Raw genomic sequence first — 22,321 nt, forward strand, 5'->3', positions numbered from 1 at the left:
TTTGCACACATTATATTCAGTACTAAGATTAAAAAGATTCAAGAAAATTCATACATATACAGTAACATAATAGTATTCTGATTAGTACATATACAGTAACATAATAGTATTCTGATTAGTCAGTCCTGATTGAAATGTATACATAATTAGTCATCATTGATAAAAATTCCCTTAACAGGATGGGGCTGTCAAGAGTCAATTATCTTAGTCGGTATTCAGAGTAAATTATCCCTTTAAAGATGGTATAGTGCAGGGGTATTCAACTTTCCCTATGAGGTCCAGAGCCTGCTAGTTTTCTGTTCTACCTGATAATTAGTTGCACACACATGGTGTCCCAGGTCTAAATCAGTCCCTGATTAGAGGGAAACAATGAAAAATGCAGTGGAACTGACTTTGAGGTCCAGAGTTAAGTTTGAAGGGTGTAGTGTGTTTGAAACAAGAACACTTACCTCCAGACGGTCAGAGGTTTGAAGTTGTTTTTGCTAAGCATCCTACTTGCTGTTTGCAATGTTTTGGGGGGGATTTTTTTCTCTCTCTCACAAAAGTAGTGCACTTGGCCTGGTTGCATAAAACATCTTAAGTGTTTCCCTTAACCTCTTGAAGCTAGGGAGCACTATTTTTATGTTTGGAAAAATAACTTTTCCAAAGTAAACAGCCTATTTCTCAGGACCAGATGCTAGAATATGCATATAATTGACAGATTAGGATAGAAAACACTCTAAAGTTTCCAAAACTGTCAAAATATTGTCTGTGAGTATAACAGAACTGATATTGCAAGCGAAACCTGAGGAAAATCAAACCAGGAAGTGGCTTCTATTTTGAAAGCTCCATGTTTCATAGCCTGCCTTCACTCCATTTAAAGGGATATCAACCAGATTCCTTTTCCTATCGCTTCCTCAAGGTGCCAACAGTCTTTAGACATTGTTTCAGGCTTTTATTTCGAAAAATTAGCGAGAAAGATAGCATTGCGTCAGGTGTTCGCATGAGTTTTGCTCGCGCAACAGAGTTTGGGCAGCCATTGCCTCTCCCTCTCCTACTGATAAAGACAGTTGCGGTTGATGTATTATCGATTATGTATTTTAAAAACAACCTGAGGATTGATTATAAAAAACGTTTGACATGTTTCTGTGGACATTACGGATATTTTTTCGTCTGCATTGTCGTGACTGCTCTTTCCTTTGGATTTCTGAACATAACGCTCCAAACAAACGGAGGTATTTTGGATATAAAAATAATCTTTATGGAACAAAAGGAACATTTATTGTGGGAGTCTCGTGAGTGAAAACATCCAAAGTTCGTCAAAGGTAAACTATTAATTTGATTGATTTTCTGATTTTCGTGACCAAGCTACTTGATGCTAAGTGTACATAATGTTTTGCCGAGCGATCGATAAACGTACACAAACGCTTGGATTGCTTTCGCTGTAAAGCATATTTTCTAAATCTGAGACGACAGGTGAATTAACAAAAGGCTAAGCTGTGTTTTGCAATATTGCACTTGTGATTTCATGAATTTAAATATTTGTAGTAATATTATTTGAATGTGGTGCTATACAATTCAGCGGTTGTTGATGACAATTATCCCGCTACATGGATGGGTAGCATCAAGAAGTTCCCTTAAGTGTTTTACCTAAAGGAATAATTTTATCCATACTGAATGAAGCACTTAAGGGACCTATTAACTTTTATACTATTAACTTTTTCACTTCATTTAAGGAAGAAATTCGACTTAAAATGTTTGGTGCAACTGACTTAAAGTTAAGGAAACTTTAAAGGAAAAGAACAGGGGGGAATTAACATACAATGTTTTATACAACTGGGCCCTGAGCCTTTACTAGTCCTGTATTAGTGAACCAATGTAGTCGTTTTTGCTTTTTGTTTTTTCTGCAGAATGTTCAGCTAGAAATGTATTGAACAAATATGACTGTCAGATAGATTGGAATAGTATAGAAGATTGTGTTCTCTATTAATTCTATTTCTATCTTCAACATGCATTTCTAGATACAGCCCTGCCATTAGTTGAAGGCAGCCAATCCAAAAGTTTCTGAAAAGGAGTCACTTCCTGGGATCTGTATTCAAATAGTTTAAAAAAGTTGTTATATTTGGGATATGTATTCAAATAGTTTTAGTCACCCCCAATAGTTTTTTCCTTTCCACAAAGTATAGTTAAATCTATAGTTATCCCAGGCCTGGCATGGTGTTCTCTCTTGGTAAGAACATTCCATCTTCCAAGTATATAGTCTTATTAACAGAGCTGGCACCATGACCTTTGGCATGTGATGCAGTGCTGGGTTTACCATGGACCTCTGCCAGGCTGCAGGTTCAACAACTAGACTGTCTGTCCAAAGACCACACCACTGGTTTGCCAGCATTTAACAAAACATCGGGCCGTTCAGACTGTCAATAGTATCCATATCCTCAGCATGTAAACGTAAGTGACTCAGTCCATTCTTATACGTTCTGTATGTTAATTAAAACATATGTATTTGAGATTTTGGGGAAGAAATTTGTTGGAATATTTTTGTCTTACCTTCTAATTTAATATTGATTTAATATTCAAACCCTATGATATATTATTTAAGATGAGTAGAAATAAACAACATTTTCCCTACATCTGAATGTTGAGTTCCACAGGCTTGGTCTCATGTTGAGGTTTGTGATGATGTGAAATACAAAAGCGTAGTATGGGCTTTAGTTAATTAAATGTAAAGTCCCCATATTTGAGGAACTTATTAGAATTATTTTATTCAATTTAGTCTGTAACAAGAACGGTAGCCCATATCTGCAAAAGCAGGATGTCTGCGGAAAGCTGAGTAGACTGGCTATTGATTAGGCCTTCAAATATTTTATGTGACTTACTACCAAAAATGGGCATACGAATGTATAAAGGGAGGCCGAGCCGACGACATAATTTCAAGACGGCTGCTACCTATATTCCGGTTAACGTTGTGAAGCATAAACGAAATAAACACAGAATATGTTGATTCACACAGAAAGCCGGGACTCCACAGATCATGAGGATATCTTATTTATCTGACTGTGAACAACCATTATTGATCACCAGCCCGAGAGTCAAAATGTTTATTTTAGACAACGTTTTCACCAAATAGCAAACATCTTACAAGGTAAGCTTCGATTTGGTCTGTGTTTGAGCTATAGCTACATAGGAGGTATCAAATTCATCCTTTGGTTGGTAGGAACACATCTAGCCTATTGTCAATTATGATGTATGACTTAATAGCAACATTTATCTTTGCGCATGAAAAATATGATGTCTGCTTACATTACACGGGATTGGCTACTATGGCACCTTGACAGTCTCTTGTAGCCAATGAGATAAGCTTTCCAGGGATATGCAGTTGACCTGGATGGGACAAAGCAAGGCCTAGAACCTTTTATCCGTAATGCGAACTATTGCTTCCTGGCTCAGAGACTTGGAAATGTACCGTGACTTACTAAAACATCTGCCCATTTCTAGTTGTTAAGTCAATCAATCCCTTTTTTGCTGATTTTGTTCAGTTTTCAACTCTAGTCATCAATAATTCACTTATAGCTTGTCAATGACAGATTACTTTCAAATTTTAAAAAACTAAAAAATGTTATTTTGTGTGGGTTTGATCTTGTGTATTCTGAACTATGTAACTGCTATCTATCTTCTGATAATTTCCTCACAATCTCCCAGATGTCTTCTTTCCAAATATACTAAGTTTTTGCCTTTACATTTAAGAGGTTTAAGAGTTATCCCACCCAGGCTTGATTGGATGGTTTTAGATCAAGCTATAAGTATGGAACTGACCTAAAAAAAAAATTTTTTTTAAATTTTACCTTTATTTAAGAACACATTCTTATTTTCAATGACGGCCTAGGAACAGTGCCTGTTCAGGGGCAGAACGACAGATTTGTACCTTGTCAGCTCGGGGGTTTGAACTCACAACCTTCCGGTTACTAGTCCAACGCTCTAACCACTAGGCTACGCTGCCGCTTGCCCTCAGCAACTTCAGGTGAAATACTTTGATTGGGTGAGTTTCCTGGGCATGTGCTGGAATGGACATCTTTACTCTGAATTCATGTGTGGGCCTGTTTTTGTGTGAATGGAAATGGAAACCTAACCAATGCCTGTCCTCAGCCCTCGGCCTGTGCTGTTGGTAGCTGTGCAGTTGGTACCTGTGTTATCCACTCTGACACTGATTAACGTGCTGATGGCCTGTTTGTCACAACCTACAGTGCCTTCAGAAAGTATTTACAAGCATGGACTTCTTCCACATTATGTTGTATTACAGCCTGAATTTAAAATGGATTAAATTTAGATTTTTGGCCTACACACAATACCCCATAATGTCAAAGTGGAATTATGTTTCTAGAAATGTTTACAAATGAATTTTAATTGAAAAGCTGAAATGTCTTGAGTCAAAGTATTCAACCCCTTTATTATGGCAAGCCAAAATAAGTTCAGGAGTAAACATTTGCTTAACAATTCACATGATAAGTCACATGGACTCACTCTGCACCCCACACATACAACGATCTGTAAGATCCCTCAGTCGAGCAGTGAATTTCAAACACCGATTCAACCACAAAGAACATGGAGGTTTTCCAATGCCTCACAAAGATGAACCCATTGGTAGATGGGTAAAAAAACAGACATTGAATAGCCCTTTGAGCATGAAGTTATTCATTACACTATGGATGGTGTGTCAATATACCCAGTCACTGCAAAGATACAGGTGTCCTTACTAACTCAGTTGCCGGGGAGGAAGGAAACCGCTCAGGTATTTCACCATAAGGCCAATGGTGACTTTAAAATGGTTACAGAGTTTAATGGCTTTGATAGGAGAAAACTAAGGATGGATCAACAACATTGTAGTTACTCCACAGTGCTAACCTAATTGACAGAGTGAAATGAAGCAAGCTTGTACAGAATAAAAATATTACAAAACATGCATCCTGTTTGCAAATTAATACGGCAAAAAAAATGTGGCAAAGCAATTAACTTTTTGTCCTGATTAAAAGTGTTGTTTGGGGCGAATCCGAAACAACACATTACTGAGTACCACTCTATTTTCAAGCATCGTGGTGGCTGCATCTTGTTATGGGTATGCTTGTAATCGTTAAGGGCTGGGGAGTTTTCCAGGATAAAAAATACTTAGAATGGAGCGAAGGACAGGCAAAATCCTAAAGGAATCCAGTTTAGTCTGCTTTCCACCAGACACTGGGAGATGACCTTTCACCTTTCAGCTGGACAATAACCTAAAACACAAGGCCAAAGGTACACTGGAATTGCTTACCAAGAAGACATCGAATGTTCCTGAGTGGCGAAGTTACAGTTCTGACTTAAATCAGTTTGAAAAGCTTTGGCAGGAATTGAAAATGGTTGTCTAGCAATGATCAATTTGATAGAGCTTGAAGAATTTTGAGAAGAATAATGGATACATATTGTACAGACCAGGTGTGCAAAGCTTTCAGAGACTTACCCAGAAAGACTCAGCTGTAATCACTGCCAAAGGTGATTTCTAATATGTATTGACTTGGGTGTGAATACTTATGTAAATTAAATACCTAAATGCTGTATTTAATTTTCAATTCATTTGGAAAAAAATGAAAAACTTGTTTTCATTTTGTCTCTGTGCTATTGTGTGTAAATAAATCTGTTTAATCCATTTTGAATTCAGGCTGTAACACAACAAAATGTGGATGAAGTCAAGGGATATGAATACTTTCTGAAGGCACTATATGTACAGCCTTACGTAAGGCACTGTAACGGCTTTCCTCTTCCTCTTCTGAGGAGGAGTAGCAAGGATCGGACCAATGCACAGTGTTGTAAGTGTCCATATCGATACTTTATTTACATGAACACTAAACTACAAAATAACAACGTGAAATACCGAAACAAACGAAACAGTCCCGTGTGGCACAAACACTGACACGGAAAATAATCACCCACAACTCAAAAGTGAAACCAGGCTACCTAAGTATGATTCTCCATCAGGGACAACGATTGACAGCTGCCTCTGATTGAGAACCATACCAGGCCAAACACAGAAATCCCAAAAAGGAACATAGACAACCCACCCAACTCACGCCATGACCATACTAAAACAAAGACATAACAAAAGAACTAAGGTCAGAACGTGACAGGCCCACACGTCCAGTACATACCATATGTACAGAACACATCTACCTATACACATAAAAAAGCACACTTTTCCCAAGGAAGATTGTAACAATTTTAATATACCACGTTACTTAATGTTGCACCTATTTCTTTTTCATGTGTTTCATCTGATCAGGCTTGTTATCAGTCTGATGTAGGTGCACATTTTTCTTTCTGTACAACATGTTCTGTGATTTGGATTTGAGTATTCACGTTTCCCTCTTCCATCCTGACTTAATTACACTATTGTTAGAAGAAGGAGTGTTCCTCTGAAGTCTCTACACGTGCACTCGAGTGGCAACAGTAAAAGTAACTGGTAGTCTAGACAAGGTTTGAGACCAAATTAAATAAATAATTTCCTGTTGCATCTGTCCTTTTACAGGCTCAATGTGAGCAAGATATATTACAACTATTTACCACTCAGGATTGGAAATTGAAACTGTTCTAACTCTGAGCAATGCAAACAATGATCTTTCCTCAAATAAACAGATATGATCATATAGTTTTTGTTGAGTATGTACAACATTATTTTGTTGAGTGACTTTGTGTGCACTTGAGAATATCTATGTGGTATTTGAATGCGACTCTGCATACACTTTCTCCATCCCACCCTCCATGCTGCAGTAGGACTTCTCACTGACTGGTCCCGGTGAGGAAGGCAATAGACGACAGCAGCAGCCACAACGTCAGCCCAACATTATCCCCAGCATGGCATGTTCTCCTGAAAGTGGGACAGACATTTCTTCCCTGCTCCAGCTCCAGGATGTGGGCTCCAGCAAGGTCCAAGAGAGGGGGAGCTCCCCGGGACTCCTACCCGCCCTCTACAGCCCTCCGAGCGGCATGGAGAGCCGCACATTCTGCATCCCCTCTCCCTACACAGACAACAGCCATGATTACAGTCACAGCCACGGACCCCTAGCCTTCTACAACCCCTCTATGCTCGGCTACAGCAGACCACCTATCTCCGACAGCCCTTCTCTATGTCCACCCCTCAGTCCCTCTCTCTTCTGGCCCAACCATGGCCACGGCCAGCACAACATGCCCTCGCTGACCCTGCACTGCCCCCAGCCCCTGGTGTACAGTGAGCATAACCCCCACACCCCCTGGGTGGAGCCTAAACCCCACGGCCTCAGCCCCAGCAGGTAGCTACAAGCCTTCAACATCTGACACACCCTCCTTTTGTATCTTTTAATGTACACACCTGTCTTATTTGACCTTTTCTTGTCTCCTATAACATCTCAGATGGGTAAACAATAGGAGACAGCCTCTTAACAAAACTGAGGCTTCTATTTTGGAGTTTGTTAAACATTGATTGACGTTCCTTCTCATAGCCCTCTCCTCCACCCTACCAAGCTGCTGGGGAAGAGACTGGAGGACGGAGAGGAAGTGAACTCCTCCTCAGCCAGCTGTGTGGTGGTGAAGGCAGACATGCACTTCTGTGCCGTGTGTCATGACTACGCTTCGGGCTACCACTACGGCGTGTGGTCTTGTGAGGGCTGCAAGGCCTTCTTCAAGAGGAGCATCCAAGGTATGACCACCAGGGGAGCTGTGTGGGATCGTTTCCATGTATACCCTAGGGACTGTGGTCATGGTGGCCACCCTCTGTCTCAGTGTCCTGTAAGGTCTGCCACTCCCAAAAAATGTGTGATATATAAATATAATTTGGTTTAAAAAAAACTTTTCAGTGTAAACTTAAAACAACTCGAACCAGATATAAAGTATGTAGCAAAGATAATAGAGCTACAGTACCAGTCAAAAATTTGGAATGAGTAGGTGTGTTCATTCTCTCAACCAGCTTCATGAGGTAGTCACTTGGAATGCATTTCAATACACAGATGTGCCTTGTAAAAGTTAATTTGTGGAATTTCTTTCCTTAATACGTTTGTGCCAATCAATTGTGTTGTGACAAGGTAGGGGTGGTATACAGAAGATAGCCCTATTTTGTAAAAGACAAAGTCAATATTATGGCAAGAACAGCTCTAATAGGCAAATAGAAACGACAGTCAATCATTACTTTCAGACAGCGGTCCCCAACCACCGGGGCCGCGGACTGGGCCGCACGGAAAGGATATATATATATATATTTTTTTTAATTGGTCAAATTAAATAACAATTATATACAATTTTAGGCTATTTGTGCAGTAAGTACATTGAACTTTGTGCAGTCTGTTGGTCCTTTCCTCACCACTCTAATATTTCTGTCACGCCCACAACAGTTTACAGATTTTGAACTTCAGTAATGCGTGCGCCGCGAGTTCATCATGGTCTGCGTGAGCTGTTGCCCGGCAACTTTGTACTAACTAGCTGACATAAATATAAACAACGAAACGTCGCTTCTTCTGAAGGGGTAAGGGGGGATACAAGGCCCAACGACCATGTCGATAATGCAGACAGCAGAACCCGAGACTGTAATTATTATTTTTTTACGAAAGAAAAAGAAAGCCTCGCCAAACTGGAACTGCGGGGACGGCGAGTGGACAGGGGCATATTTGACATGTTCCAAACATTAGTGGGGATTTTGGGATAGACTGAGCCGTCTTTCTCCCAGCTGGTGCGCGATCACATAGCTTCGCTGTCAACAGCGTTCAAGCTTTACTTCCCAATCGCCAAAGACCCACGAAGTGTGAAGTAAAAGATCCACGACCCATTTGTGAATGTCCGAGGTGAATCGTCCGTGCAGGAAGATCAACTCCTTGAGGTTGCACATGATGGTGGCCTTAAAAGTATGTTTGAGAACCTCATTTCTGTCGACCTTCTGGATTAAAATCAAGGCTGAATATCCTGAGATCGCCACAAAAGCACTGAAAACGTTGCTTCCATTTCCAACATCCTATCTCTACGAAGCAGGGTTTTCCGCTATGACGTCAACAAAAACTTAGTTACGGAGTAGACTGGACATAAGGAACACCATTCGGGTATCAATTCAATTCAATTCAAGGGCTTTATTGGCATGGGAAACATGTGTTAACATTGCCAAAGCAAGTGAGGTAGACAACATACAAAGTGAATATATAAAGTGAAAAACAACAAAAATTAACAGTAAACATTACACATACAGAAGTTTCAAAACAGTAAAGACATTACAAATGTCATATTATATATATATATACAATGTACAAATAGTTAAAGGACACAAGATAAAATGAATAAGCATAAATATGGGTTGTATTTACAATGGTGTTTGTTCTTCACTGGTTGCCCTTTTCTCGTGGCAACAGGTCACAAATATTGCTGCTGTGATGGCACACTGTGGAATTTCACCCAAAAGATATGGGAGTTTTTCAAAATTGGATTTGTTTTCGAATTCTTTGTGGATCTGTGTAATCTGGGGGAAATATGTCTCTCTAATATGGTCATACATTGGGCAGGAGGTTAGGAAGTGCAGTTCAGTTTCCACCTCATTTTGTGGGCAGTGAGCACATAGCCTGTCTTCTCTTGAGAGCCATGTCTGCCTACGGCGGCCTTTCTCAATAGCAAGGCTATGCTCACTGAGTCTGTACATAGTCAAAGCTTTCCTTAATTTTGGGTCAGTCACAGTGGTCAGGTATTCTGCCGCTGTGTACTCTCTGTGTAGGGCCAAATAGCATCTCCCATCAACCTTAAACGGGACCGTCTTGTTGCCTGGAAACAAGCTCAGGGCTCCCACTGATTCAGTGACATGGTGAGTTGCAATGTTTTTATTATATGGTCGTTAGAGAAAAATATAAGCTTTGTTTTTATAATATCATCACATTAGACCTATTTAAACTAAAATGTTATGAAAAAGCGGCTATACTAAACTTATAGGCCTAATCGATATTCTGGTTGTGTCAAAAATATTATCTATATGAGACCGGTCCATGGTGCAAAAAAGGGTTGGCGACCGCTGCTTTAAGACATGAAGGTCAGTCAATCTGGAAAATTTCAACAACTTTGAAAGTTTCCATATGCAGTCTCAAAAACCATCAAGGGCTATGATGGAACCTGGCTCTCATGAGGACCTCCACGGGAAAGGAAGTCCCAGATTTACCTCGCCCTCAGAAATTGCAGCCCAAATAAATGCAACAGACACATCTCAACATCAACTGTTCGAAGGAGACTGCGTGAATCAGGCCTTCATGGTCGAATTGCTGCAAAGAAACCACTACAAAAGGACACCAATAAGAAGAGACTTGCTTGGGCCAAGAAACACGAGTAATGGACATTAGACTGGTGGAAATCTGTCCTTTTAATCTGATGAGTCCAAAGTTGAGATTTCTGGTTCCAACCGCCGTGTCTTTGTGAGACGCAGAGTAGGTGAACGGATGATCCCTGCATGTGTGGTTCCCACCGTGAAGCATAGAGGAGGAGGTGTGATGGTGTGGGTGTGCTTTGCTGGCGACACTGTCTGTGATTTATTTAGAATTCAAGGCGCACTTAACCAGCATGGCTACCACAGCATGCTGCAGTGATACGCCATCCCATCTGGTTTGGGCTTAGTGGGACTATCATTTGTTTTTCAACAGGACAATGACCCAACACATCTCCAGGCTGTGTAAGGGCTACTTGACCAAGAAGGAGAGTGATGGAGAGCTGCATCAGATGACCTGGCCCCCACAATCGACCGACTTCAACCCAATTGAGATGGTTTGCGATGAGTTCGACTGCGTAGTGACGGAAAAGAAGCTAACAAATGCTGAGCATATGTGGGAACTCCTTCAACACTGTTGGTAAAGCTGGTTGAGAGAATGCCAAGAGTGTGCAAAGCTGTCATCAAGGAAAAGGGTGGCTACTTTGAAAAATATATTTTGAGTAGTTTAACATTTTTGGGGGGTTACTAAATGAATCCATTTCATGTGCTATTTAATAGTTTTGATGTCTTCAATATTATTTTACAATGTAGAGAATAGTAAAAATAAAGAAAAACCCTTGAATGAGTAGGTGTGTCCAAACTTTTGACTGGTACTGTATATATTTTTAAAATAAGATCATATTTGAGAACTAACAATCACCAAAATAAAACCTAGATAGTCAGGGAGAATCTAAAATTCCCTAAATGTCATGGCATGGGGCCCCCATTGATTTTGTTATGTATTAGTCACTCAGATAGCATAAGAACACAGCATAAATCATGGTAAAATGTTTAGAATTGCAAGAAACTAGCTTTAAAACAGAAACATTTTGTCTCTGCGGCCAATAGGAGGGCCTCAGTGCCATTGGCCTCGCCCCCCCCCCCCCCCCCCCAAGCTAACTTGGCCATCGCTGCTGAAAGAAATCCTAGGGGTGAACGCTGAATAAGGTTGATTGTAGGTTGATCAGATATGATGAATAGTGCAGCCATGTAATTTCTCCGACTGTCTCCATCTATCTCATCTAGGCCACAATGATTACATTTGTCCAGCAACTAACCAGTGCACTATCGACAAGAACCGCCGTAAAAGCTGCCAGGCCTGCCGCCTACGCAAGTGTTATGAAGTGGGCATGATGAAGTGTGGTAGGCAGCCATCTTCCTTATCTAGTCTAGTTGTGTTTTGAAACCTAACCTTATGTAGTCAATAGAACATTTGGCAACAGATACTGTAAGCTTGTAGAGGTACAGTACCTTCAGGAGTGAAACCTCTGTTGCTTGTCTGTGTTGTTGTCCAGGTGTGAGGCGAGAGCGCTGCAGTTACCGGGGGGCGAGGCACCGGCGTGTACCTCAGGGGCGGGGGGCGTCAGGCGGGCTGGTGGGGGTAGGGACCAGGGCCCAGATGCGTCTGGAGGGGGGCTCCCACCCCCAGCTGGAGGTGCACCACTCGTCATTGACCCCAGAACAGTTGATCTCCTGCATCATGGAAGCGGAGCCGCCAGAGATCTACCTGATGGAGGACCTGAAGAAGCCCTTCACTGAGGCCAGCATGATGATGTCACTTACCAACCTGGCCGACAAGGAGTTGGTCCTCATGATCAGCTGGGCCAAGAAGATCCCTGGTGAGACACCTGGAGGGTGTGTGTGCCTGCCTGCCTGTGTGTGTGTCTGTCTGTCTGTCTGTCTGTCTGTCTGTCTGTCTGTCTGTCTGTCTCTGCCTGTGTGTCTGTGTCTGTCTTTCTCTGTCTGTCTGCAACATATGTGCAAGGCTGAGTTGGTGTCCCAGGTCTATATGTGAGATAGGAGGTATATCTCCAAACAAAGAAAGACTAGCTGTCTGGCTGTAAACCCTTCGCACCCTACCCTTTAACTGTGTCCATTACTGTAGTAGTTGGCCCTTAGCCTTCTCTTTATGCCACATACAGTACTGCAGCCAGGCACACAGCTGTGTAGTCCTGTTGGACAGGATATCACACAGGCTATGAAGGGGTTACTACTCCTCTCTTCTCTATCCTGCTGGTGAGCATTGTTCCTTCCTCACTCAGGGTTTTAGAGGTGAGCCCAGCAGGTGCCCTCTCAGAGGAGATGGGACTGAGTTCACACACACACTCTAGTCTGAGATGGGGTTTAGGGGGTTTGGTGAAAGAAGGAGATGTGACAATTAGCTTGTATTGTCTGCTATAAAGAAGAACAAGAACTCCACAGACTAGATATGCATTGTGGATTTTTGTTTAATCCACAATCAGCATGCAAGGTGTCTCAGTATTTGGCTTTGTTCCAATGTCCATCCTTCAGTACTTGTACCAACAGACTGCTGGGAGCGTAGGGTGTCTCTAGTGTGAGGGCTCAACCATGCATTTAATCTGTCCTTTAATTAGTCCCTCTAAAGTTAGGGGTCTTTTAGTTCTCTTTATGTTCTCTGGTTCCCAGACTCAGTCCTAGTAAAGCTATACAATAGCTACAATGAACACTCATTTCCCACACATTCTTTTCGTGTGTGTGTGTGTGTGTGTGTCTGTGTGTGTGTGTGTGTGTATGCACGCGAGCATGCACATTTGTGTACTACAGGCTTTGTAGAGCTAAGTCTGACGGACCAGGTGCACCTGTTGGAGTGTTGCTGGCTGGAGGTGCTGATGCTGGGTCTGATGTGGAGGTCTGTCGACCACCCTGGGAAACTCATATTCTCACCAGACCTAAAGCTCAACAGGTACAATTGCTTATGTTTTACTACTAAGCTTCAAAATACAGTATACCGGTATAAGATTAAATATCACATATTTAAGTAAAGACATTTGACATACTGCATTTCCTGTCATATCTTGGTCAGTATTAAGTGCATCCTTTTTTATCTAGAAAAGACCAAACTGCAAAATAATCGTTTTTTACTATGTGTCCAGTTAAAAGCATGTGTTTTAATATGGTGGGGTTGTGTTGGAAAGGCAGGCCTGGGGTTGCTCATTAGCTTTCACCAATACGCCTGGAAAAGAACACTCACATTCTCAGTACCCTCTGGGGCCAGCATTATTCACTCTGTGTGTGCGTGGGTACTGATAAGAATGATCGTGTTACAGTGTGTTCTCCCTATAAATTGCTGAGGTTGACCTCTCATAAATCTATGAGCTATATGAAAATGCAATAATATCAGTGTTTGCTTCAAACGATTGGACAGAATATTTTCAAATTCCAGATTGATTAGTATTTTGAGGTTCTTAAGTTAAAATGTTGTGTTTTGTTTTGACTTTGAATTTAGGCCATATCAAAATCTTAATTTGCTGGCAAAGCACCTTTTTTGAATTGTCAGTAAACAAAAGGTTTGTGTCTCTAAATCACACATCCCACTTTGTTTGTCAGAATTATACATGTGTGTTGTAGCCTAAAAAACTTTAGCATTGGGGTTTGTTAAAACATTGAATGTTGGTTATTTAGCTGTATTTCTGGTTTTGGGTAAATCTGATCAGGCCAGAAGGTTAGAGGATTTATTGGCCTTGAGAATGATCTCACCCTTGAGACTAAGATCCTGGATGTGTGAGTGCTTGTACTACTTGTCTATATGTGAGTGTGTGTGCTATTAACTTGTCTTTTGAATACAGATGTGTGCAGATGTGCTCCTATATTTATTTTCCTATCTTTGAGTTTGTGTCTGAAGCCTTACAGCAGTGTATGTGAGTGTGTGTTTTGTTGTGGTTGAGTAGTGTTTCCCCTTTTACACTACCACGGCGACTATCACTATAGGCTTAGCTAACCTTGGTGTGTTCCCATAACATGGGACTTATTGTTCAGTCCTCTGGTCATTGTGTGGCTTTGGCACTGTCTCTTGAGGCTGCCATGAAAAACACATTATGTAGACAAATGGGTCAGCGTTTTGATTGGACTTTAATTTTCTCACACCCCTCAACAAATCTCTCAACATGAATTTAATTCATTTGTAGCACTCCATTACTAAGAGTTTTTATTACAGTATGTGGGTACCTACTGTTTTACAATATGAATAATGTGCAGTGCCTTCGGAAAGTATATAGACCCTTTGACTTTTTCCACATTTTTTTACGTTACAGCCTTATTCTAAAATTGATTGTTTTTCCCCCCTCATCAATCTAATGACAAAGGAAAAAACAGGTTATTGTATGTATAAAATAAAAATAAATAAAAATGAAATTATTTACATAAGTATTCAGACCCTTTACTTTGTTGAAGCACCTTTGGCAGCGATTACAGCCTCGAGTCTTCTTGGGTATGACGCAACAAGCTTAGCACATGTATTTGGGGAGTTTCTCCCATTCTTCTCTGCAAATCCTCTCAAGCTCTGTCAGGTTGGATTGGGAGCGTCGCTGCACAGCTATTTTCATGTCTCTCCAGAGATGTTTGATCGTGTTCAAGTCCGGGCCACTCAAGGACATTCAGAGACTTGTCCTGAAGCCACTCCTGCATTGTCTTGGCTGTGTGCTTAGGGTCGTTGTTCTGTTGGAAGGTGAACCTTCGCCCCAGGCAGAGGTCCCGAGCAGGATCTCTCTGTCCTTTGCTCCGTTCATCTTTCCCTAAATCCTGACTAATCTCACAGTCCCTGCTGATGAAAAACATTTCTTTACATTTTTATTTATCTGTTATTTTACCAGGTAAGTTGACTGAGAACACATTCTCATTTGCAGCAACTACCTGGGGAATAGTTACAGGGGAGAGGGATGAATGAGCCAATTGTAAACTGGGGATTATTAGGTGACCGTGATGGTTTGATGGCCAGATTGGGAATTTAGCCAGCACACCGGGGTTAACACCCCTACTCTTACGATAAGTGCCATGGGATCTTTAATGACCCAGAGAGTCAGGACACACGTTTTAACATCCCATCCGGCCAGTGTCCCCAATCACTGCCCTGGGGCATTGGGATATCTTTTAGACCAGAGGAAAGAGTGCCTCCTACTGGCCCTCCAACACCACTTCCAGCAGCATCTGGTCTCCCATCCAGGGACTGACCAGGACCAACCCTGCTTAGCTTCAGAAGCAAGTCAGAAGTGGTATGCAGGGTGGTATGCTGCTGGCCATTCCCACAGCATGATGCTGCCACCACCATGCTTCACCGTAGGGATGGTGCCAGGTTTCCTCCAGACGTGACGCTTGGCATTCAGGCCAAAGAGTTCAATCATGGTTTAATCAGACCAGAGAATCTTGTTTCACATGGTCAGAGAGTACTTTAGGTTCCTTTTGGCAAACTCGAAGTGGGCTGTTATATGCCTTTTTACTGAGAAGTTGCTTTCGTCTGGCTCCTCTACCATAAGGCCTGATTGGTGGAGTGCTGCAGAGATGGTTGTCCTTCTGGAAGGTTCTCCCATTTCCACAGAGATGCTCTGTCAGAGTGACCATCAGATTCTTGGTCACCTCTCTGACCAAGGCCCTTCTCACCCGATTACTCAGTTTGGCCGGGTGGGCAACTCTAGGAAGAGTCTTGGTGGTTCCAAACTTCTTCCATTTAAGAATGAATGTTCTTGGGGACCTTCAATGCAGCAGAAATGTGTTGGTATCCTTCCCCAGATCTGTGCCTCAACACAATCCTGTCCTGGAGCTCTACGGACAATTCCTTCGACCTCATGGCTCGGTTTTTGCTCTGACATGCACTGTCAACTGTGGGACCTTATATAGATGGGTGTGTGCCTTTCCAAATCATGTCCAATCAATTGAATTTACCACAAGTTGAGTATCATAGCAAAAGGTCTGAATACTTGTGAAAATAAGGTATTTGTTTTTTAGTGTTTAAAAAAAAAAAATTGGCAAAAATATCTAAAACCTGTTTTCACTTTGCCATTATGGAGTATTGTGAGTAGATTGAGGGGGAAAAAAACATTTAATTGATTTTAGAAAAAGGCTGTAACTTAACAAAATATGGAAACTGTCAAAGGGTCTGAATACTTTCCGAATGAACTATACTGTATGTATAATACATATCTTTCCCTCTGTGTGTTTGTAGGGAAGAGGGAAACTGTGTGGAGGGCATTATGGAGATATTTGACATGCTGCTGGCAGCCACCTCTAGGTTCAGGGAGCTGAACCTTCAGAGGGAGGAGTACGTCTGTCTGAAAGCCATGATCCTCCTCAACTCCAGTAAGTCAAATAATTAGTACTTCTGTACTGTATGAGAGGTTGTGTGTGTTTTGAGTGTGTGTTTGTCCCCAGTCAGAGACCTGGAGGTGAAAGCACCTTTAGGAGCTACTTTTGTAATTGGGCACATTTGCCATATTTCCATTGAGGATCTACACCAGTGTTTTACCCAAAAGACTCCGACTTTTCTGTTTCCATCTACACGGGCCGGGACACCCATGTCTCATGGACCTGCTCTAACTTGGAGCCATGGCAAGGCCATGGGTACCTTTCAGCTTGCATTTTTATAACAATGGCTAACTGTGAATGTTAACCTCACACAGCAACAGTCTTGAATGATGCAGATGTAATTAATTCTGCTCACCACAAGTATTTTTTTTATTGTCACACTCCTGATGAAAACACAATAACACTATAGCTCACATTAACATTAAACACTGGCGGCCAACTAGTGTGGGGGTAAGTCTCAATGGAAAAGCACAAGTTGTTTTCCTCTACCAGGGATCAAGGTGTCCTATCCCTATCAATGTTCACTCCAGGTTTCAGTGGGGTGACTGACTCCTCTGTCTGTCCTCACTGGGGTCAGAGCTCGGCCACCACATACACTGGCTCCCATCACTGCCAGACTCTGTTGATTCTTTTCCAAAAACGCTGGAAAAATAAAAATTGTGCAACAGAAATCTAGTTTAGAAACTCAGAGCATAGGATTGCAGAATTGCTTTGTTGGACAGAAGTAAGATATGTCTCAATTCCTCAGGCCTACATTTTAATGTCTATTCTTGTTTGGAATGTCTGATTTATGAAGGAGATGTTTGTAGGCTGAAGCATTTTCTCCCCACCAGTGCCATCTAGTGTTTCAAATACAAATGAATTATATGTTAAGTGATAGTAGGATTTTTTGTTTTATGGTGTTAAAGTAAGTGTGACAGGTGTATGTTTGCCAGTGATTCTGCTTCATAAATTAATAGTTACATAGGGTCTATGTTTGTGTCCACCTGTAGACATCTGCTCTACCTCTCCGGAGAGGGCAGAAGATCTGGAGAGCAGGGGGAAGCTGCTGCGTCTGCTGGACTCGGTGACGGATGCCCTGGTGTGGGCCATCTCCAAACGAGGCCTGTCATTCCAGCAGCAGTCATCCCGCCTGGCCCACCTCCTCATGCTACTCTCACACATTCGCCACGTCAGGTAGACTACAGCTACAGCAATGTCTCACTAGCAGCAACAAGAGTCTACTGTGTCAGTGTCTGTTCAGTCAGTGACATAACAGCACACCTGCAGATCTGTCCATTGTAATCTCAGTCAGCGACACTTTTTTTGGGATGTTTATCAAAACGACATTCCCATGCTTCTTCTCTCCACGTCTCCTTAGTAACAAAGGCATGCAGCACCTCTCTAGCATGAAGAAGAAGAATGTCGTGCTGCTCTATGACCTGCTCTTGGAAATGCTGGACGCCAACACAACCCACAGCAGCCGCATGTCCGCAACTCATGACCCCTCTAACAATGACCCCACAGAGCCCCCAGCAGCACCAGCTCCTGCTGTAGACACTCAGCTCCTGCTAACATTCCAAAACCCAGAGGAGAGCCAAACACTCGAGAGCATTAGTAAGTTAACGAAGTTGGGTTAGCCACTGAAGACGTAGAATGTATGTTCACCAATACTCCATGAATCATAATCCAATATGTTCTCCAGGTACATCCAGCCAGGGTGCTGGCCAGCCGAGAGAGGGGAGATGTGTACCTCAGTAAGAGGGACAGTGACAGGATACAGCGTGGGACATGGATGGAGACTGCCTGAGACTGTAAATGGACTGAAGGAGAGGCCAGACTGGCACAATAGGATAAGTGTGGATCTGACCAAAGTCCACACTCTGGGACAGTGTACACCATTCCCAATAGGCTGACTGAGAGTAAAATCTCTTATAGACTGCAGAATGTGTCATTGTGAGGTAAATATTACAGTTGTATCCTTTTCGGATGTTTTTGGTCTATGGAAAAAATATGATTTGTAACAGTGAATTGACTGTATTTTTGGTGTAATTTCCTTGTATTAATGCAGTTGGTAATGTAGCTAGTAATGAGTACATCTTTTAACCTCTACCAGTCAAAATGTGTCTCCTTTTGATATATTTCTAAACTTTTTCACCTTTATCAGTGTCTGCCGAAACAATTCATACCATCCTACTGTAACTGGCTTACTTGGAAAATGGTGCATGAAGTGAACATGATTTATCAAACAGGACTATAGCAATGAGATGTGCATTTGACATTTCAGATTGTGGCTGTTCTTTGCCTCATACCACCAGGGCACACTGCTATTACAGTACAGTAACTGTAACTTTTCATGCTGGATGTGTGGAGGGGAGTGTTATGATGTACTCATTGTAAAAACCTACATTTTAACCAGATGACTTTTGTGGCCTTTGATTTAAGATGACTGCTAGTCTCCATTCAAGTTTGTGTGAAGCGATCAGAAGCCAAACGAAAAACCAGCAACTGCTAGAAACTCACACACCTGTTGTACTTATGCATCCTGATCATACCCTGTCCCTCCTGTAATGATTTGGTGCTTCTGCTGTTTCTGATGTTCAATGTCAAAGTCATGTTTGTATTGATAGAAAACCTACATACAGAGCTTGTCATATTGAGGCATTTTAGCCCCAATGGAATTGCAACCAAACATCTTAAAAGCAACTGTAAAACGTGAATGTAGTTCTATTGACATAAGCACAGATTATGGCAAACAATGTTTATTGTCAAGTAAAAATGAATTCAAGCTATTCATCATCCATAAATAAGCATTAAAAAATGTATTCAACTGTACACCATTGTTTTCTTTGTTTCATTGTACTACAGAGGAGTACAAAGTGACTTGACTATGTACACTAATAATGGAACTAGGTAAATTAACTCTGATCAGCTCCAGCTTGACTGTAATTTTTTTACACATGAGTAAGCCTTCTTTGTGAAGAAAGCCAAAGCATACGGACAGGAAACCTTCGAGTCTATACGTACTCTTTGATTCTGCATGTACACCGCAACATTAATCGCTCACTGACTGGTCCAGGTTCATGTCACCTATATATTCATATACTGTAGTGTATTTACGGTATTCTACAGCTATGACAGCATCAGATTTTACTCACAATATTCAACCGCAGGAAAGAAAAGTGTAACAGAGCAGCTTCCAGAGGGGTACATTCAAACATTTTTGATTTAGTTCTCCGGTGCTAAAACGGTTTGTAAGCCGCACTCTATGTCCCCCCATCAGCCCAGGGTGTCCCACAATCACACAAGGCCTCTGTGGGAGATAGGGTTACTCACTCACATATGCACACACGCATTGTCAATAATTTACCATTGCTTTGTCAGTAGTTTGCCATTATGTACAAATGCACTCATACACACAAAATCATAGGTACACTAGTGTAAATAAAATATTTTTAAACAAAAACATTTTCTAAAGCACTGACTACAGCAAGGCATGTTTGCAGTTGATTCGCTACCATAATTCAGTGAAAATGACATATCACAGTGTACATGATTCTAAATCAAATAGACAAAAACAAAATCGTTTTCAGTCGATATGTACAAAAATGTGCTACCCACAATTGGTTGTCCTAAGTAAAATGGTAGAAACAGTAATGATCAATATCCTCAGTACTCTGATCCTTTGGTAGCAACTGCACTTTGCCATTATTATGAGTATACAGTATCTGCAATGATAAAAACAAAGCTATCAAAATAACTTAAAAATATTTTTTTGTATGTGGAAAACAACTCGATGGGGATAATAATCATCTTCACTACATATAAAAGTGTTTACTTCAAACCAATGATATGGCTTATTTTCTTATTTTCAGAGCCACATAACTTCATGAGCGCTCAACATATATTAAATATAAATATGTATACATAAATACCTAAATTCAATTTTACTTTAGACAACTTTAAAAAAAAACATTTGGAGTGGAGAAACAGAACGCTTGGCTCCAGTCTCTGTTTTTCGGGGCCGTTTCCGACAGTGGTGAATGGGGACTTTAAAAGACGGGGGCAGGGGGTGAGTGTTAGGGGAGGGGGTGTTGTTGCTGTCTCATGTGGGCGGGGGGCCGTTGGTGTAGCGCAGCATGGGGTAGAAGGAGCGGGCAAAGTTGTTGGACAGGGCACAGCTGTAGTCCTCTTCAGACAGAGGCACCAGGCAAGCCAGCACCAGCAGCAGCAGGAAGAGCAGGTGAAGGGGGAAGGCAGCACGCAGTACCCTGTAGAAGAATGGCCGAGCTGAGGAAGAGTCCCCCTTCTCCTCCCTGGCGATGGAGAGAAAGGCATTAGTACAGCTATGGACATTAGAGTCAAACGGATTAAAAAAAGTTGTCTGAGGACAGTCCCGGACACTGGCATAATCTTTCTCTGTAACATATTTACAGCAGTAGTCAAACCCAAGCCCTGTTCTTATCACTCAGGTATTTTGTTCCTACATGTTAAATGAAAAGGGTGTAAAAGGTGTGAAAGTTGTGAGCGATCAGGCGTTTAGATTAGCACGTACTTTCTGCAGCCTGCGTCTTGGAGTCCTGCAGCTCTCATTCCAGCTTTCTCCTATACACATACACATCATACCATGCCGTTCGATCACATTCCAGTCAATGCAGCATAGCATTTCAAATAGACTCATAGTAAACATGCCAAAACATGCTAAATGTATTTTAATCTATGGTTATTACAGAATGTTCACTGTAAATAGCGTTGGAGGCTTGATTGAACCCAACAGTGAACAACCAGTAGCAGTCAGCCACTATTTGCATATACTCTGCATTAGAGCACCAGACTACATGCGTGAATGAAGGTGTACCTTCTGCAGCTGGAGTTGAGAGCTGAGCGATCCCGGAGCAACACTATCCATCTCAGAGCTGGTTGGACACGATTCCTGTGACACACACAGACAGTACACAAACATTCACATCATCAGTCAGAGAGACAGACACACCAAACCTGTTGACACTACCAACAATAATAATAATAATAATACTGTCAATGACTGTACCACAGCACATAAACCCTATTCACAAAAAAAATGAATGATGGGGTCCTGGTATTGCATAGGTAAATTACCCAATGTTGACGTACCAGCCTTCCTTGCAGGATGTGCAGGTCATTGGCCACCTGGCGCAGTAGGAGTCGGAGCTTGTTGCCGATAACATGGACCTTCTCCTTTGCCTCGACGCTGTCCTCGGCCGTGGCCTCCAGGAGGAGCTGGGAGGAGATCTCCTGAAGGGAGGAGACCTGCCGCTGGCGCCCATGCAACTCTTCTTCCAGGGCCTGCAACAGAGCAGGGGGCACAAGAGAGACCAGGCCTCAGTCAGCACGCTCATACTGTAGGACAACTACAGTAACTATTACAACTTATAGGTCAGCTCTATCTTATAATCAAGCTTATTCTATTTCAAATTGCTCTGTGCACATAAAAGTAGGCCAGCTTTCTATGCCATGCTAGCAGCTATACTATATATTAGGAAATATTGTCCACGATGCTCTGTTATTTGATGCTAAATGTTTCTATGGAAGCTTGTTCTCCCTTCCTCACCATGAGTGTGTCTCTGTGCTCCAGCAGGACAGAGTGCTGTGCAAACTGGTCATGTATGTTGACGGCGTAGTGTGTGCTCTCAGACCTGGCCAGCCACAGCAACATGGAGTGCAGCGTCTCATGGAACTCCTAAACAGATAGGTCAGAGGTCAATAGGACAAGGTTAGTCTTATCCATTGTTTTTTTTAGGTGTGTCT

The 22,321-nt window shown here is 41.9% G+C and overlaps 2 protein-coding genes across 6 annotated transcripts in view; one reads left to right on the plus strand and one right to left on the minus strand.

The window, feature by feature from the left end:
• LOC115146152 (estrogen receptor beta-like) overlaps positions 1 to 19,369 on the plus strand; it is a 34,332-nt gene extending 14,963 nt beyond the window's left edge. Inside the window, exons 1-10 of one of the 5 annotated variants that reach the window (XM_029688037.2) lie at positions 2,323 to 2,430; positions 6,775 to 7,292; positions 7,482 to 7,678; positions 11,486 to 11,602; positions 11,755 to 12,078; positions 13,025 to 13,163; positions 16,416 to 16,549; positions 17,548 to 17,731; positions 17,916 to 18,151; positions 18,240 to 19,369. In XM_029688037.2, the coding sequence (XP_029543897.2) occupies positions 6,859 to 7,292; positions 7,482 to 7,678; positions 11,486 to 11,602; positions 11,755 to 12,078; positions 13,025 to 13,163; positions 16,416 to 16,549; positions 17,548 to 17,731; positions 17,916 to 18,151; positions 18,240 to 18,295 (1,821 nt within the window). In that variant the 5' untranslated portion in view covers positions 2,323 to 2,430; positions 6,775 to 6,858 and the 3' untranslated portion in view covers positions 18,296 to 19,369. Of the gene's footprint in view, positions 1 to 2,322; positions 2,431 to 6,774; positions 7,293 to 7,481; positions 7,679 to 11,485; positions 11,603 to 11,754; positions 12,079 to 13,024; positions 13,164 to 16,415; positions 16,550 to 17,522; positions 17,732 to 17,915; positions 18,152 to 18,239 lie in introns of those variants that run through there. The other 4 variants (XM_029688038.2, XM_029688035.2, XM_029688036.2 and 1 more) reach the window with 4 other exon arrangements.
• Positions 18,527 to 22,321, minus strand: part of syne2b (spectrin repeat containing, nuclear envelope 2b) — a 152,132-nt gene continuing 148,337 nt past the window's right edge. The window contains exons 127-131 of the mRNA XM_065003352.1: positions 22,125 to 22,253; positions 21,653 to 21,859; positions 21,393 to 21,467; positions 21,090 to 21,139; positions 18,527 to 20,850 (exon numbers count right to left, since the gene is read on the minus strand). Of these exons, the coding sequence (XP_064859424.1) occupies positions 20,640 to 20,850; positions 21,090 to 21,139; positions 21,393 to 21,467; positions 21,653 to 21,859; positions 22,125 to 22,253 (672 nt within the window). The 3' untranslated portion in view covers positions 18,527 to 20,639. The remainder of the gene's footprint in view (positions 20,851 to 21,089; positions 21,140 to 21,392; positions 21,468 to 21,652; positions 21,860 to 22,124; positions 22,254 to 22,321) is intronic.

This window comes from Oncorhynchus nerka, linkage group LG18 (genome assembly GCF_034236695.1).
Source record: "Oncorhynchus nerka isolate Pitt River linkage group LG18, Oner_Uvic_2.0, whole genome shotgun sequence".
NCBI classification, from domain to species: domain Eukaryota; kingdom Metazoa; phylum Chordata; class Actinopteri; order Salmoniformes; family Salmonidae; genus Oncorhynchus; species Oncorhynchus nerka.